The sequence below is a fragment of the Vigna angularis genome, chromosome 1, assembly GCF_016808095.1.
Source record: "Vigna angularis cultivar LongXiaoDou No.4 chromosome 1, ASM1680809v1, whole genome shotgun sequence".
Classification (NCBI taxonomy): domain Eukaryota; kingdom Viridiplantae; phylum Streptophyta; class Magnoliopsida; order Fabales; family Fabaceae; genus Vigna; species Vigna angularis.
In genome coordinates this window covers 2,932,943-2,949,882 of record NC_068970.1, presented here as the reverse complement: position 1 = coordinate 2,949,882, position 16,940 = coordinate 2,932,943, and the positions used below count along the sequence as shown (strand labels likewise).

The following is a 16,940-nucleotide window of genomic DNA, read 5'->3' as shown; positions in this document are numbered from 1 at the left end:
TTATATGAAAGTGAACTATCTAACCCTCCCATCAATCCCATATTTCTTATATCTCAATCTTTTTTTCACTTGAAAGAAGTTATATATATATATATATATATATATATATATATATATATATATATATATATATATATATATATTATTCAATTTTTTATAATATTTTTTTAATTATGTATATAAACTATTATGCATATAAGTGACACTTTAATTTTACAATAACTCACATATTTTCTTTTCATAGGTTGAAACAATGTAAACACACAAGTTTTTCTGTTTAGTTTGAGAAATCACATGCTATATAAAAACAATGGTATAATTTGAGGGATTGATTATCAAATAAGTAGATATTTTAATTCAAAATAACACCTTATACCAAGATATTGACGGATGAAATTAAATAATATTTTATACTTATTTGACACAAAAAGTCCTTAGGTGATAGATGTATATTATTTTTGTAAGTAGAGAGGTGATAAAAAAATAAATAAAATTTATATTAATATGTTGAACTATAAACATTCAACTACCTACTACTTTTCCATATAACTTTTTGAACTTTTGAAGTTGATGGTTAGTGATAGATTTATATATTTAATAGATAAATATTGAATATTTGGACTCTTAATATTGAGTTTTTATTATTTATTCTTAAATCTTAAACACGTTTAAATTAATATAGAGATTTTCAAAAGTATTTTTTTGTGTTTTTTTTTCATATTACTTCAACGTGAGTAAAAAATAAATTTTTTGATAGAATTTTACAAATTTTGTTCACAAGATACATCATATTTGATATTTCACTTAAAAATGTCACTTTATTAACATTATTAGTACTGATTTAAACTTATATAGCTATTTTAATATACTATTATTATAATTATAAAAAATTATCTTAATTAATATTTAGACCTATGATAAGATTCATTGTGGATTTTTTTCTTAATTCTATACTCGATGTCTTTGACTTGAAAAGAAAAGGTTGGGAGCATAAGCATAAATAAGACTAAATTACACAAAACAAAACAATTTGTATTTTATTCAACAGAATTTGTAGAATTAAGTAAGATTTAAACTCGTTAATATAATATATAAGATTAAATTAATATATATATCCATTCGATTAGATTATATATATTACATGTACTTTAATGTAAAATATTTTATAAATTATAATTATTCAATTATATATATATATATATATATTATTTTATTTTGAAAATTCGTAAAATTTATTCATTTTATACCCACTTACTATTTTTATATTTGTTTCATAAATTCAGTAATAAAAAAAATTCTTTTATTATCTTGAGATAAAATAAAACACATGGAAATGTATTTTTACTTGTCTATAACTATTATAAATGGACCGTCTATTATAAAGTTTTTTTTTTTAATTGCGGCTATTTTGATATATACATTGTACTATCAATTTTACCCTTATGTACAACTATTATAAAAGAAACCATTTTATAAAAATTTGTAATATATATATATATATATATATATATATATATATATATATATATTACAATTTGTTTTTTTTTTCACTTTCTGATCTGATTCATAATTGATTCATAATGAATTAGTAAGTCAGATACAAAATTAGTTCATATCAAAATTTATTTTATTTTTTTTAACTTAACCAAATTTAAATCTATTAAATTAGATTGATTTAGATTTTAACTTATTTTGATAATTCTAAAAGATATTTTAATTACGTGAAATTTAAGAAGTGAATTTTGATTTAGAGTTGAGAAGATTTAAAAAAAAAAATTCTTTGAAATTATTTTATAGGATAAAATCTCTCGGTGTTATTATTTGAAATTTTTTTAATATTGGTATGTTTTTACATTACATAAAAATACTGTTTTAAAAAATATTTACTAATTTTAGTTTTAATTTATACTTAGGAGATTATACTTTTAAAACCTTATTTTATTTGTGAAAGCCAACTACTATTTTACCAATTTAAATTGACTTGATATTGGATTATTTAAAAATGAATGTTTAGTGTTATTTTATTTTTTTCAAAAAAGAAAAGTGAATTGCAAATCTCAATAATTGAATTACTGTATTTGTGTGATTTATCATATGGTATCATTGATTGTAAATTCTGACGTGAATTTGTTATAACAGTGTTATTATGAAAATTTGAATATGGGGATTTTGATGACTAACACTTTTTTTTTTATTATTAATAGTGATTTTGGTAATTAAAGATAAATAAAATGTATTAAAAGAGTATACTTTTATGGGTTATAAAGTATTAATCTTGATATCCATATTTAGTAAATAACGAAATTCTTTATTTGTCCTTTGAACATAAAATGTACTTAAGACCCTTACTAATAGTATATTTGAGTATTGAGAGAGTGAGAGATATGCATACAACTTAATAAAATTGTACTTAGGACCCTTATATTTTAAATGTTATGTCAGAGATGTTTGTGTGATTTAAGAGGTCCCATTTTCGTGATGAAGCCATTGTGATTTTGATATGAATATTGAAAATGAGGGAATGTTGAAACAGCAAAAGTACAAGAAAAAAGACAATCAAATGGGTTGTTCTAGCTTTAAGAACATTCAAGCTCATGAAAGAAAGACGAATGACATTAGCCTAGTGTGATGAGAGACACACGTTTCCTCGTAATGAAGAAAGTGACGAGGTTGGAACATTGTGTCAACTTGTTATCATTTAGTACAAATAGTGAGATCCCAAAGAATGACATTTGTGAAAATGGTCACGTGTGGAAGTTCCGTCTACAATGAGTAATATGCTATAAAATGACGGAGTCTTTTTACCCTAACTTTTCTTAGCCTCTCTTACACGATAAAAACTAATTTTAAATATTTAGTTGGTGAGACAAACTTTCTCATTAAATGAAATTATAAAAAGAATTATTATACTTAAAGCATAACATTATTATTTTATCACATTCAAAATTACAATTTCATTTTAGCGATAACAAAACAACGTTTAGATTTATATTAAAAGAAGAGAAAATTAATACATTTTTTTAAAAACTTTTAATAACTATTTTTATTACAGTATATGACATCGTAAATAATACCTCTCTCCGTATCTAAACTTATATTTCTCGTAATTTTTATCATAATTCATTTTATTTTTATCAAAATTTTTATATTTTAAAATATTTTATAAATTGTAAAAATAGTATTATTGAGGAATTAACATAATCTTGTTCTCTTATAATAAGTACAAAATTAATGTTAGAAATTAAAAATAAGTCATAAATTAACAAAGTAATAATTGATAAATTGTTGAATATAAAAAAATGGTAAAGTAGAGGAAAAAAAATGTGAATAATAACGAAAAGTTCAAAGCAAACAAAAGTAGTTGATCGACCGCTCTTTGATTTCTCCGCCTCTTTCTTCTCCCTTCTCACTGTTCATAACTCCCAACGGACTCCTCGAGGTTTCATTCTCTCTCATATACTCTTGTACTCTCTAGCTCTGTCAGATCTCGTTTTCTCCATATATCTACACTTCACCATTTCCATTTCCATTTCCGTCTTCCTTCAAAATGCAATCCTCGCTTTCACTCTCGTTCTCTGCCACCTCCACCTCCGCTGCCACCGTCTCCAGATCACGCCACTCCTTCCACGTCCCCGAGGTCACGCCTCTCAATCTCCGCTTCTGCGGCTTGCGGCGTGAGGCATTTGATTCAGGTCTCTCTGCTTCTCTCAACCGCCACCACTCCCACCTCCCTCGCCGCCCTCACTCCGCCGCAGTCTCGGCCGCGCTCTCCACCAATGGCAGCCCTCCCAAATCGTTCGACTACGATTTGCTCATTATCGGCGCCGGCGTTGGTGGCCACGGCGCAGCGCTTCATGCCGTCGAGAAGGTTCGATCTGGGAAAACATGAACACATTCCAACTTGTTATTGCGAGATTCGTATCTGATAATCAAATTCAAAACTAAGTTACTAATCCGATATTTGATGTGGTGACTATTCTTTATAAAATGAATCCAGAAATAGATAGTTGTTATGGAATGCTGATTGTGTGATGAAGCGACTTGAGTTTAGCATTACATTTTTATGAAAAGTTTTAACGGAAGAAGTGCAGGGTTTGAAAACCGCAATTGTGGAAGGAGATGTGGTGGGAGGGACATGTGTGAACAGAGGCTGTGTTCCATCGAAAGCTCTTTTGGCAGTGAGTGGTCGTATGCGAGAACTGAAGAGCGATCATCACTTGAAGTCCTTCGGCTTACAGGTGAGAGCGTTGTATTATGTGCGAATAGTTGTGCAATGATGTCGGAATAATGAATTTATTTAAAATGAACATTGTATATCACATATAGAGGTGCATGGTAAGGTTTGTATAAGAAAATACGCTATGTATTGATAGGGAAAAATAATTTTACTGTGTCATTCAATCACCAAGGTTGTTGAGTTTGAGAATAATTATCTTATACGGTCATACCACAGGTAATTTATGAATGGTTAACATTTTTATAATATCTGAAAGTGATGTGAACACTGATTTCTGATCGGTTGACTACAAGACTGCTAAACTCTTTGAATGCTATTATCTCTTGGTAGAAGTGTAGAGCAAGTTACATGATCATTTTTCTCTATTTTTTGTTCGCATTAGGTATCTGCGGCTGGGTATGACAGACAAGGAGTCGCTGATCATGCTAATAATCTTGCTTCGAAAATTCGTAACAATTTGACCAACTCAATGAAAGCGCTTGGAGTGGACATACTTACTGGTTTTGGAACCATATTGGTAATGTGACTTTGATATTATGCTGTGAGGTTTCTATGGCATTATAATTGTAAATGCTTAAATAGATATTAGTATGATCACTTACTTTGAGTTTGGAATGTTTGAAAATAGGAAATTATTGGAAGAAATTGATTTAGAAATAAAACTTTTGCAGGGCCCTCAAAAGGTGAAAGTTGGCTCTTCAAACAAAGTAGTAACTGCTAAAGATATCATCATTGCTACTGGGTCTGTTCCTTTTGTACCAAAGGGCATTGAAGTTGATGGTACATATCAATGTTTTCCTTCCTCATTCAAGTTTTACTGAATTCAGTGCCTTTTAGGCTTTCCTTCCAGCTACAATAAAGTAGAAACTAGACTGCCATCAATTGAAAAAGGGGTGATCAATTGTAAATTGGAGATACTCTTTTTCTGGTAGTAGGTAGGATAATAGACTCTATTGACATTTGCATAAAGAAAGTCTTTCTTCAGTGTAGAGGGATATTCTTATCTCCAATCTGAAAAGTCAGTTCAGTGATTCATGCAGTCCTATCTGTACTCATTTTTTAGGGGAAGGGATATGCTCATCTTTGTTTTTTCAGAGGTAGCCTGCAACGATCATTATCTCTCTGGCAATTAAATATTTCAGAAAACTTCCCTATATGCTAAACATAAGGATATATATTCAATGTATAGTTTAGCTTCCATATAATTTGAAATTTTAACATTTGTCATATATTTGTCATGAGGGAATCTTCTCCCTAATTTATGACACAAGTTTGATAAAAATTCAAACCTTGTACCTTTATTTTTTTTCCATCTTTCTAACTTTTATAAGATTTATTGGGTATAATTACTCTTTAGTGAAACATTTTCTAAAATTTATCTTCAGGGAAGACTGTGATTACCAGTGACCATGCACTTAAACTGGAGTCTGTTCCTGATTGGATAGCAATTGTAGGAAGTGGGTATATTGGCCTTGAATTCAGTGATGTCTATACAGCACTTGGAAGTGAGGTACCATATCTTTGTGATTCTTTTTCTCTCTTTTTTCATTACGTTTTGTACTTGGAAAATATTAACAAATAATTGATCCCGTCATTTGAAATCAGAAAAATGTAGATGTATTGTTAAATCATATTGATCTTTATACTTTTTATTTGTCCAAAAAGTTAACAAATATTTACTCTTTTTATTACTTCCTTATTTGTAAAATTCATGATCCCCAATTTATCACTGAAATGATACAGTAGTAATTGGTATTCTGCAGGTCACTTTTGTAGAGGCTTTAGATCAACTTATGCCTGGATTTGATCCTGAAATTAGCAAGTTGGCTCAGAGGGTCCTTATAAATCCCCGGAATATTGATTACCATACTGGAGTTTTCGCCACCAAGGTAACTACATATTGTGACATTTTATATAATTTTGTTTGGCTACTTTGAGACGCAACAGTCCTCATGTTATTGTATATAGATCACACCTGCAAGGGATGGAAAACCTGTCTTGATCGAACTTATTGATGCAAAAACTAAGAAGCCAAAGGAGACTTTGGAGGTAACTTAATCTTTTCTAGAAAACTTTTTGGTTTATGTATATATCATTGATTGTTAACATTTCTCCCATACAAGGGAGAAAATTATTAATTGTTATTAGAACTTAGAAAATATATAAAATGTTATGTTGTTATTGTAACATAGAATCTCTTAGGGATAGTTCCCATGTTTCATTATTTTTAATTTTATTCTAACTTAACTAATTCAATTAGAATTAGAAGTCTATTATAGGTATAAATAGGAGCTGGTGCTTAGTATATATGTTATGATACACCATATCACTGTAGTATTGTCCGTGTTTCCCTACCTAAACTTCATGATTTCGCCAGTGTGAAAGGAATCACTGGAATATGTCTGGACAGCCTTTTTCATGTATGTGCTGCCTTTTTTTCCTTCCACCTACACCATTGTTTGGCTCACTGTACCTTCTCCTTCATTGTCTCTGCGTGCCATCTTACTGTCGCTGTTTGACTCCTTTGGGCTTCAATAAGAACCAGCAATGAAATTAACACAAGGAAATGGAAACAATAGTTGTATTATGGAATTTGGTCTGATCAACTTGATTCCAGACCAAGTCCGTTGTTATATTATGAAATATCATAAAAACAAAAAGACCGTTGATGGATAGCAGAGCGGGACTGTACCTACTTTGATACCAACTTGATACATTGAGAAGATAAGTCAGTTGCTCATATTGTCACTCAGCTGTATTTTATATACATACATACATAAACACACACACACACACACACACACACACACACACATATATATATATATATATATATATATATATATATATATATATATGTGGGTGTGTGTGTGTATATATATATTTATATAAGGAGCAATGGATTCACTGACAGAAAAGAAAGCAGAGCAAACTGTTACTATAGATGGCAACAGGCTACAATTTAGAATAGGAGAGAAGAAAACAACGTCTTACAATTACAAGAAGGATATGTAATATATTAGTTAAAGTCAAGATGTAAATTAACATATCATTGAGGGGGGACCAAGTTGGGAGGTGATTCTCTATTTTGTGCATTTTCACAAATGAATCATACTGGTGCTAACTTATCTCAATAATGATCCTTGCGATTATGATTTCTTTACCATTTGTGAGTCATACTAATGGTGACTTATTTTGGTCATGACTCATGCCAGCCCTATCCTTGTCGTAGTCATATTCTTGCCCAATCTCTCTCAAACAATGTTTCTGGCTGTCTCGATTCTCAAAACAAGTCCCACCGGAACTGTTCTCCTGTCAGGCTCAGCATGAAAGCGGTCGTGCACAATATTGATATCAAACTGTTTGATTCAAACGATCAAACCTGGGAAAAAAATTGGTTCAACATAAAGAAATGACAATTGTAACTTTTTTCCTTAAAATGACAATCAACTTAAAATATTAGTCATTTTCTCTTTTATTCTACATATAAACTTGTTATTATTAATAAATACTGCTGTATATTGTTGAAATTTTAATCTATGATACACATTTTATTTTAACTTTAAATGTTAAGAATCTATCAATTTATGTTTTATTTTAGTTTTTAGCTTCATAAAATTTCGATATTATATATTTGTAATATTATTTTTGTGTATTTTTAATTATTAAAAATAATTTTATTAATATGGGTTTGATCCTGGTTTAATCCCGGTTGAACCATTAAACCTTGAAGCCGCGCCTTGATCGGTTTATGACTGGTCTAGTTTTCAAAACATTGTTGGCCATAGATGCAATTACATGCACTGCATTATTTCTTAATTTTCTTTGGCCTGTTTCCTTCCGTAGAGGCTATTATGTATCATGGGTCAAGACATCAATTTTACTTTTTCTTTTTTTGTGGATTTTTCAGTTGTATAAAGTTTAAAGTCGTCTAAGCTTTTATCTTAAGCAAGACTTTTTGAATATCTAGAAAATATTTCATAATATCATTATGGCATATTAAAAAATTGCAGACTATCTTAGATGATTACTTAGGAGTATTTGTTTTTTCATCATATTTTATGATCTGTTTCCTTAATTAATTAGGATTAGGATGTAACCAGGTGAAGATTGATCTCCCATTTCTTTTACCTGTATATTTAATTATTGCAGATTATTTACTAATGGTTGCCTTTGCTTTGCTACAGGTGGATGCTGCACTAATAGCAACTGGCAGGGCTCCATTCACACAAAATCTTGGATTGGAGAATGTAAGCAATTATATCAGAGATGTTTTTTGGGATTAGGAGATTTTCTCTGACAAAGTAATCAAATACTTTTTGTAACTTGTACCAACAGATTGATGTCGTAACACAGCGTGGCTTTGTTCCCGTGGATGAGCGCATGCGTGTAATTGATGCAAATGGCAAACTGGTCTGTCTCCATTTCTTGAATTATCCCTCTCCGACTTATTGTTACTGACAAGATTTGGTATGTCAGGTGCCGCATTTATTCTGTATTGGTGATGCAAATGGCAAGATGATGCTTGCTCATGCTGCCAGTGCGCAAGGAATTTCAGGTAAGTGGTAACTGATGTAATTTTTCCACAAGTTCTAGTTTTGGCTTCAATATCATTTGATGAAAAATTTGTCCAACAGTGGTTGAACAAGTTACTGGAAGAGATCATGTGCTGAATCATTTAAGCATCCCAGCTGCTTGTTTCACTCATCCTGAAATAAGCATGGTTGGGTTAACAGAGGTATATCATAATTTTTTTTTGTTTGATGTGTCATTCACCGCAACATGTTATAATGAATGAGTTATCTTTCATTTGTGGCTAAATTTCTCTCTATTCTTTTATCCTTTCATACTTTTTCCCCTTGTATTATTTATACATATAATTATTACCTTTCATTTGTGGTTACATTTCTTTCCATCTTTTACCCTTTCATACTTTTTCTTCTTGTAATATTTATACAATATAATTATTACTTGTAGTTCTTTACTTGAATTCTTATGTGTTGTGATCAAACATAAAATCTACAGCCTCAAGCAAGGGAGAAAGGGGAAAAAGAGGGGTTTGAAGTAAGTGTTGCCAAAACAAGTTTTAAAGCAAACACAAAGGCCCTAGCAGAAAACGAAGGAGAGGGACTTGCCAAGGTTATAATTTTGTATTTTTCCTCTTTTACTATTCCCGTATAGAAAGATTATAAAAGTTCTGAAATTTGTTGTCGAGCCCTCTATTAGTTACTTTAGAAGTGCCATACTTATTTCGTCACGAGACTTGTTCTACACACATTCATTTTCTGTGGATGCATTTATATATCTGTTCTCACCCACTTGACATTGCTAAATATCATTTATGCTTTCTTGCAGTTGATATACAGGCCTGACAATGGAGAGATACTGGGAGTTCATATTTTTGGTTTGCATGCAGCAGATCTCATCCATGAAGCATCCAATGCTATAGCATTAGGGACACGTATTCAGGTAAAATTTCTACCGTTGCTGTCATTTATATATGTGCCTGGCATTTTGTTATCAATAATGGCCCTGAAGTCGAATCTTAGGCTGCTTGTTTGGTAAATTTCAACACTGTGGTACACTGCAGGACATAAAATTTGCAGTTCATGCACATCCAACCTTGTCCGAGGTTCTTGATGAACTATTCAAATCAGCAAAGGTAAGCTAATCCGTAATATTTTCTATTCCATTATAGCCAACTAAGACAATGACATGGTGTGAGTGAATTAATGGTTGCGAATTCTTCTTTTGATTTAAACATAACACGAGATCTGGGAAAAGGGTTGGGGGGGTTAATAATACGGAGTTAAGAGTTGAAACATAGAAGATACACCTTCAGACTTGCACAGACAGCTAGTTTATTATGGCAGGTGTATTAATACGTGCCATTTTATATTACTGAGACAGGTTAAAGAACAAGCTTCTAGCCCAGTAAGTGAACCAGTTGCAGTCTAATCTTCCCAAACAAAGTATAAAATTTTGAAGAAATTTACTTGTATTAGGGACTTCCAAATTATAATGCATCTTCAGGAGGAAGACAAGACACTCAGAATCCTGTAAATGAGGGGAACAGTTGGAGGAGGGAGATCAATAATGGCCTGATAATGGATGAACGCCCAAGAATACATGTTCTGGTTTATTTTCTACTTGCTATTCTTAGTGCCTGTAAAAGATGTTTATCTTCATTATTATTGCATTTTTTAAACTAGTTTGCTTCATCTAATTATAGTCAATGAGAAAACCTTTTTGAGAAAGGCATATTTTTTCAGTGATTCAAGCTTTGCACCGAATCCGTGTGTACCATTGACAGTTTTCCAAATTATCCTTGTTGACACATTCACCACGTAAAGATTGAAATTGGTCTGTCAAATTTATTTATTGGTATTGCATATGATTGATGCAATGACAAATAATTCCTCTTCAAGTGTCCTTTAAAGTTTTTTTACTTTAATAAAATATTTAGATTTTCGATTTTACTATTTTCATCATTGTATTGTACTAAATACATATATCTAAACTAATAGTGGTAAAAGGTAAAATTATAACTGATAAAAAAAAGTACATAATATTATCTTGAACTTTGTAAATATAAATTAAATCAACTATTTTTTTTTAAATGCCATACATATATTGAAACAGTGAGAGTAAATAAGATAATATTAAAATACTGTGGAGACACATTTAATATATTTTGAATTTTACGGCATGTAAAACATGTTTAATCTACATTATTTAAAAACTTTTTTTTTCATCTAAACGAAAACGATTTTAAACTCATTTTCAACAAATTTAAACAAAAACTAAATTTGATTATAAATTGTATATACTTATTATTGAAATGATATCATTATTACACTTGTTCCAAACACACTCAACCACTCTGATTTATGAGATAAATCATTAACTTTCTCCCCATTTAGCTATTCATTTGTAGCTTGTTAGATGTTGTTCACGATATTATCATATTCAACCATATTAAGTGTTGCTTAATATTTCCCAAAATACCAGATTCAGAATAAAGAGAAACAAAATGTGATGAGGTTATTTAGGCATATGAAATATTAACTAGCAAAATCGTTAATTTTTCAGTTTACTGAGTAGGGTTATGAACTCCCATTGTTTAATTCTTATGGACAAAAAATTACAAACTCATTTTAAAATGCCCAAATGCTCCATCTCTTTAAGAACATTTGATCTTTAAAAAATTTCAAACAAAATACCATCCCCTTAGATTGAAATGAGAAAAATACTTTAATTCCCTAGATTTCATCCAATAATACTATTGCAAAATTAATTTTATCCTTAATTTTTTTTATTAAACTCAACAATATTCGTAGTAGATATAATTTAAGAATAATTTATAAAAAGTATCTTTACTGAATGAAATAAAAATCTTGACGAATTTAAATACTCTTCTAAATATGTGATAGTAGTTACTTTTGCATGTAGTTGAATGATGACACTAATATTTAAATTCGTTGTCTGGGAAACACTAATTATCAACAAGGCGTTACTTTTGTAACGTGTAAAAAATAGTATTTCTTCTCTGATACATATATTTTATGGGAGTATTTTATGAAGGATTAGCATTTTCACATTAAAATCTTGACCACAATTTTAAGTAAATCATAAGGCGTTGGTTGGTTGAAGTGTGATAGATTTTAACCTATTTCTTTGGTTTTGTTTATTCCACACTAGAACAATCATGGCATAAAACATAAGGGATCATGATAAAACTAAAGATCAAAATTACATAGACTAACTAAAGATCAAAATTACATAGACTAACGGATGAAGTCTTAAAAACACAGGATTTGTCATCGGTTTTCAATACTGGAAAGATTATGCTTAAGAAAACAATACTTGAATGACTAAATCGAGCCTAACAAACTTATTAAAAATTATACTTAAAATCTTCGGATAGTTCAACCAACTCACCAAAAAACTACATAAAAGAATTCACCAGACTATGTTCAGAGATATTAGAGATATTTGACCAAAAAGGAATCATCTCCCTAATCTTCTCTAGCAAACGAAAAATCCCATCTCTCCGCCTGCCCAGTTGAAGTTTTATACACATAAGCACAATTGAAAAGTAAAATCATAACACAAACAGTTTGAAAGATTCTTTTCCTTATCTTTATAATAAGAAAGTAAACTAGTAATGAATTTGACATAAAATATATCATCTCGTTACGAATAATCAAACTCCTTGAGCATATGCAAAATATAACCATTAACATGTATACAATTAAACGTAAACAGTCTATAGCAGTTACTGAAATCATAAGCAACTAAATAATAATCCATTGATAAAATTTCAAAGGTCGCATAACAAAAACAAGCAAAGATGCTATAAGAGTAAGTACTGCATTCTCTGGATTAAATTAACTCATAAAAATGACTATACTACTGAGGATAAATTTGACACAAAAACACACCGGGCTTGAATAATAAAACAAAGAAGATAATCATCATAGCCCCATCTTAGAGTGACACTTTACTCTTCCTCAGAGGCTGTTTCACCGCTCTTCTTGTTGTGCTTCCTCGCGTACCTCTGGTTCCTCAAAAACTTGGGATCCATCTGCAGTTATTGCCAGCAAGAAACCATTAAAAAAAATAGTACATTTTTTATGCATAAAATGTGAATTATCCGAAAATACGTAAACGCAACTCAATAAAGAAAGAAAAACCCAGAATAGAAGAAGAGGAGAGTACCCCTTTGGTGGAAGTGTGGCGATGCCTCTTTGGCTTTTTGATGCCATTCTTGTGGGCCTTATAGGACTGGTTGTGAGCAGTGTGGTTCTTCGACTTTGCCATCTCTGCAATTCAATGAAAATAAAAAGTTACACAAGAAGAGGGAACACAAAAAAGAGTGAACATGCAAATGAAATCTAAGAGATCGAACCCTAATCGTGAAGATCCGGTTGCGCTAGGGTTTTCTGCGGAACAGAACTCTCTGGGAAGAATATACAGCTATATATATCTTACCACCATATGAGGCAAAACCCTAAGACTTTCATTGAAATGACGATAATACCCTTGCTTATCGTAAGTTGCGTGGGTTGCTGTAAGGGGAGACATAGGCTTTCGGCCCATGAGAACAAGACGCTTGAGGCCCAATTATTAAAAAAAACAAACATAAAGTTGATTTGAATGCTTTGTGAAATAGTTGAGAGTTAATTTATATCTGAAGTTGAGAGTTAATATTAAAAAATATATTTTCTCTTTTTTTAATTTATAATTCTATGGGATAACTCACATCTCTATTTATTTCATTCTTCAAATTATTTTTATTGAAGTTCGTTCATTAAAATAGTTGATTTTAGTGTATTTTTTAAGTAATTAACAAATTTGATTGAATCCAATTACATATGTTTTAATAGTTTATGAATAATTAAATATATTTACTCCCTTAGTCATTGTAATTGTAAATTTTTATAGGAATATTTAATCCAGTCATACACATAATGTTATTTTATAATAATAAGTATGTGTGTTTTTGGATAGAATGAGAATAACAGTCACAGTAGAGAAGTTGTTTTAGAGGAATGGGTCCCTCGCTCTCTGTTCTTAGTTAGATGTGGTGTTTGGAAGAAAATAAAAAAGAAAAAAAGAGGAGAATTCCTACCACATGTGTTTGAAACGCTGAATTGAATTAATTGCCTAAAAAGACAATCAATCTAAGACTTGGTTTGGTGGGATCTAGGTTAGTTTACCTTCTCCTCTTCGATCTGGGACTTCTCGTTTCTCCCCCAACACCGACACAACACCTACATCTGCAATTCAATCATGTTCCTCTTCGACTGGTTCTATGGCATTCTAGCTTCCCTCGGCCTTTGGCAGAAAGAAGCCAAGATTCTCTTCCTCGGTCTCGATAATGCCGGAAAGACTACCCTCCTTCACATGCTCAAAGACGAGGTTTCTCTTCCCTGACGTCACATACCCTTCTATTTTTCTAATTTATTTTTCTTTACTGGAAAAAGTTTTCATCTTTCCGATGCAACTGCAGAGATTAGTTCAACACCAGCCGACCCAGCACCCCACTTCGGAGGAATTGAGCATTGGAAAGATCAAGTTTAAGGCTTTTGATTTGGGGGGTCATCAAGTTGCCCGTAGAGTCTGGAAAGACTACTATGCCAAGGTCAATGTCTTCAATCATTTTGGGTTATCAATTTTGGATTCTTTTCCTTTTCAATGATAAATTTTTGTAATACTGGGTTTTCTCAGTTTCTTACATGCAAGACTTGGTAGCGCCTTATAATAAAAATTAGACCTACTTGGATATCATTTATGCTCTCTACTATTTAATATAGTTAGTGCATTGTCCCTGTTAGTGCCTTGGGAATATTTGCTTTCAGTTGGAATTGGATGTGTAGATTTCTGATTTCTCTTTTCAAATCTTGATAGTTTGCCTCTGGAAAATGGTACTTCTTTTGTGCTTCTGAAGAAAAGGGGTGGATTTTTTCAGGTGGCTAGGGTGCATTTGTTATCACTCTGTCACCAATCAGCCCTGCTATACATGTGCATGTTTTTCAAATGTTTCCGGATAGTTTCGTAGTGAAGATTTGCTCTCTGTTGGATGTGATTGAACGTTGTTCTTGTTTGATTCTTGGTCAAACGTTTCCTCTCTTCCTAAATGGGAGGTCTTTTGACTTGCCCACTTGTTGATATTTTGAAGATCCAGTGGCTGTAGGGCTGTCTTATTTATTCACTTCCTATTTGATGTGCCTGCTAGCTTTTTATACGAGTTGCTTTGTCTCTACTCTACATTCATGTCATATTTTGCTGATGTACTGTTGCTGTTCTGAAACCCTACTTGATTTTCACATGTGCTCACTGATTTAGATTTCAAATTGTATTTATGGTCTGATTCATTAGAGGTAAATATTGTCTGTGAAAATTTTACAGATAACACTTCTTTCAACGTTGTAGGGTAGGGTGTACTTTACTAGTATATTTCCTGACATGCCTAACATATTCTTGATGATTTTTAGAAAGAAAAGAGCACACGGATAAAGGTTTTATAGATCTCTGAAAGAGCTAGAGTAGATACATCTATTCAATTTAAGAAGTAGTGAAAATTCTAAATTGATGCATTCTCCTAGTCGTGAAGGTAGATATTCAATAAGATAAGCATGAAATCAGTTTGATGGTCATCACCTATCAATGTTCCCAATTCAAGTATATATTTTTATTTCACAATTTTTTTCTGCGAGTGTGCAATGCATGGCTAGTCTTCCATTGAGCTATAATTTATTGATGATGGTGGTTTCCTAGTTTCTTCATCAATGGCTGTTTAATGTGCAATGACAGGAATGGTGCTTAGAATTATTTGAAAATGGTTCAGAATTGACAATCACTTTGCTTTTCCAGGTGGATGCAGTGGTTTACCTGGTTGATGCCTATGACAAAGAGAGGTTCACAGAATCAAAGAAGGAGCTTGATGCCTTGCTTTCGGATGAATCATTGGCAAATGTTCCATTTCTTGTGCTAGGGAACAAGATTGACATTCCATATGCTGCATCAGAAGAAGAGCTACGTTATCATCTGGGTCTGACCAATTTCACCACAGGGAAGGGGAAGGTGAACCTGACAGAGTCCAACCTTCGGCCTCTGGAAGTGTTCATGTGCAGCATTGTCCGCAAAATGGGATATGGAGATGGCTTCCAGTGGGTGTCTCAGTACATTAAGTAGATTCTGTCATCATTTCCCCCTTTCTTTGATCTACTAGCACAGTCTGCAGTTACATCAGAAGAGGTTTTTTCTTTGGTTTTTGCTTTTGATGATTTCATTTTCATTGGATTATTTGATACAACTGCAGTGATGTTATGTGTCACAATTTGTATCTTTAGAAGTTTTCTGTTATCGGGGGGATATTTTCTGTCTGAAACACTGGACTCTGTTGTAGGGACTATGTATGATTTTAAGGAACACAGTAATAAATCCGGTGATGTCTTCTTCCTCATCTTTTCCAACGATTTTCTCTTGTCTTTTTCTATTGTGATCAGATGATGTTTGACAAATATGAAAATAAAGGAAAAGGCATCTGAATTGCTTTGTGCATGTCTCATGGCATGGTTAGAAAATGGAAAACTTATTATTTAGTAAAATAATATAGCTTAGAATGTATATAATCTTTAAAATTATGTACATTATTTTTTAAAATTATATACATTATAAATTATATAATCTTTAAATTATATAGACATTATAAAAAAAATGTGGACATACATATCTATGTATGTTATTTTTTATTAACTATAATAGAATTTGATTTTATTAAATATGAAATTATGTGATCTTTTAGATAAGATTATTAAATAGATTGATTACCAACAAATTAGAATTAGAAATGGATATAGAAAAAATGGTTACTAGTGTAGTCTTGGAAGTTAAATTATTTGAAAACGAGTAAATTGATAAAAACTATTTTTGTTGTAGTTTTTGTAAACAGTGAAGAAATTATACATATATACATAAAGATAAACATGTTATTATCTATGTTTATTTAAATTCATTAGACTTACGAAATTTTGTAATGTCTTATACAATGATTTCGTAATATAATATTGATTATTATAGCTACTCTTGGACGTATATTTTTAATAAAATATTTTTGTTGTCAATATCTAAATTCAATAAATCTTATTTTTTTAAAACGGTTTAATATGTCATGTTAATTTATTTTTAATATTTA

The 16,940-nt window shown here is 31.1% G+C and overlaps 3 protein-coding genes across 5 annotated transcripts; 2 read left to right on the top strand and 1 right to left on the bottom strand.

The window, feature by feature from the left end:
- The first annotated feature begins 3,337 nt into the window (after nt 1–3,337).
- LOC108323818 (dihydrolipoyl dehydrogenase 2, chloroplastic) lies at nt 3,338–10,494 on the top strand. 3 transcript variants are annotated; one of them, XM_052871736.1, is made up of 16 exons: nt 3,341–3,868; nt 4,092–4,238; nt 4,620–4,754; nt 4,909–5,017; nt 5,623–5,747; nt 6,001–6,126; nt 6,206–6,286; nt 8,425–8,487; nt 8,576–8,650; nt 8,717–8,795; nt 8,875–8,975; nt 9,263–9,376; nt 9,593–9,706; nt 9,828–9,899; nt 10,148–10,171; nt 10,243–10,494. In XM_052871736.1, the coding sequence occupies exons 1-16, from the start codon at nt 3,548–3,550 to the stop codon at nt 10,447–10,449; spliced, it is 1,893 nt and encodes a 630-aa protein (XP_052727696.1). In that variant the 5' UTR covers nt 3,341–3,547; the 3' UTR covers nt 10,450–10,494. The 3 variants fall into 3 exon arrangements, with proteins under 3 accessions (XP_017412073.1, XP_052727696.1, XP_052727697.1); XM_052871737.1 differs by having other exon boundaries at nt 3,342–3,868; nt 10,271–10,494; XM_017556584.2 differs by having other exon boundaries at nt 3,338–3,868; nt 10,148–10,494.
- Nucleotides 10,495–12,529: 2,035 nt separating this feature from the next.
- LOC108337770 (60S ribosomal protein L29-1) lies at nt 12,530–13,298 on the bottom strand. Its single transcript, XM_017574360.2, has 3 exons — nt 13,149–13,298; nt 12,959–13,062; nt 12,530–12,824 (listed from the first exon to the last, which is right to left on the bottom strand). Exons 2-3 carry the CDS (start codon nt 13,058–13,060, stop codon nt 12,741–12,743), a joined length of 186 nt encoding a protein of 61 aa, XP_017429849.2. The 5' UTR covers nt 13,061–13,062; nt 13,149–13,298; the 3' UTR covers nt 12,530–12,740.
- Nucleotides 13,299–13,767: 469 nt separating this feature from the next.
- Nucleotides 13,768–16,208, top strand: LOC108342213 (GTP-binding protein SAR1A). Its single transcript, XM_017579948.2, has 3 exons — nt 13,768–14,161; nt 14,253–14,384; nt 15,617–16,208. The coding sequence occupies exons 1-3, from the start codon at nt 14,033–14,035 to the stop codon at nt 15,935–15,937; spliced, it is 582 nt and encodes a 193-aa protein (XP_017435437.1). The 5' UTR covers nt 13,768–14,032; the 3' UTR covers nt 15,938–16,208.
- Nucleotides 16,209–16,940: the final 732 nt, after the last annotated feature.

What these genes read in the sequence shown, in the direction of transcription:
- LOC108337770 (XM_017574360.2), bottom strand. Translation starts at nt 13,060, where the DNA reads ATGGCAAAGTCGAAGAACCACACTGCTCACAACCAGTCCTATAAGGCC. An exon ending in GCCACACTTCCACCAAAGGG is followed by an intron (nt 12,825 to 12,958) that starts GTACTCTCCTCT and finishes CAATAACTGCAG; the next exon opens with ATGGATCCCAAGTTTTTGAG.
- LOC108342213 (XM_017579948.2), top strand. Translation starts at nt 14,033, where the DNA reads ATGTTCCTCTTCGACTGGTTCTATGGCATTCTAGCTTCCCTCGGCCTT. An exon ending in TTCACATGCTCAAAGACGAG is followed by an intron (nt 14,162 to 14,252) that starts GTTTCTCTTCCC and finishes ATGCAACTGCAG; the next exon opens with AGATTAGTTCAACACCAGCC. An exon ending in GGAAAGACTACTATGCCAAG is followed by an intron (nt 14,385 to 15,616) that starts GTCAATGTCTTC and finishes TTGCTTTTCCAG; the next exon opens with GTGGATGCAGTGGTTTACCT.
- LOC108323818 (XM_052871736.1), top strand. Translation starts at nt 3,548, where the DNA reads ATGCAATCCTCGCTTTCACTCTCGTTCTCTGCCACCTCCACCTCCGCT. An exon ending in CGCTTCATGCCGTCGAGAAG is followed by an intron (nt 3,869 to 4,091) that starts GTTCGATCTGGG and finishes GAAGAAGTGCAG; the next exon opens with GGTTTGAAAACCGCAATTGT. An exon ending in AAAATCTTGGATTGGAGAAT is followed by an intron (nt 8,488 to 8,575) that starts GTAAGCAATTAT and finishes TTGTACCAACAG; the next exon opens with ATTGATGTCGTAACACAGCG.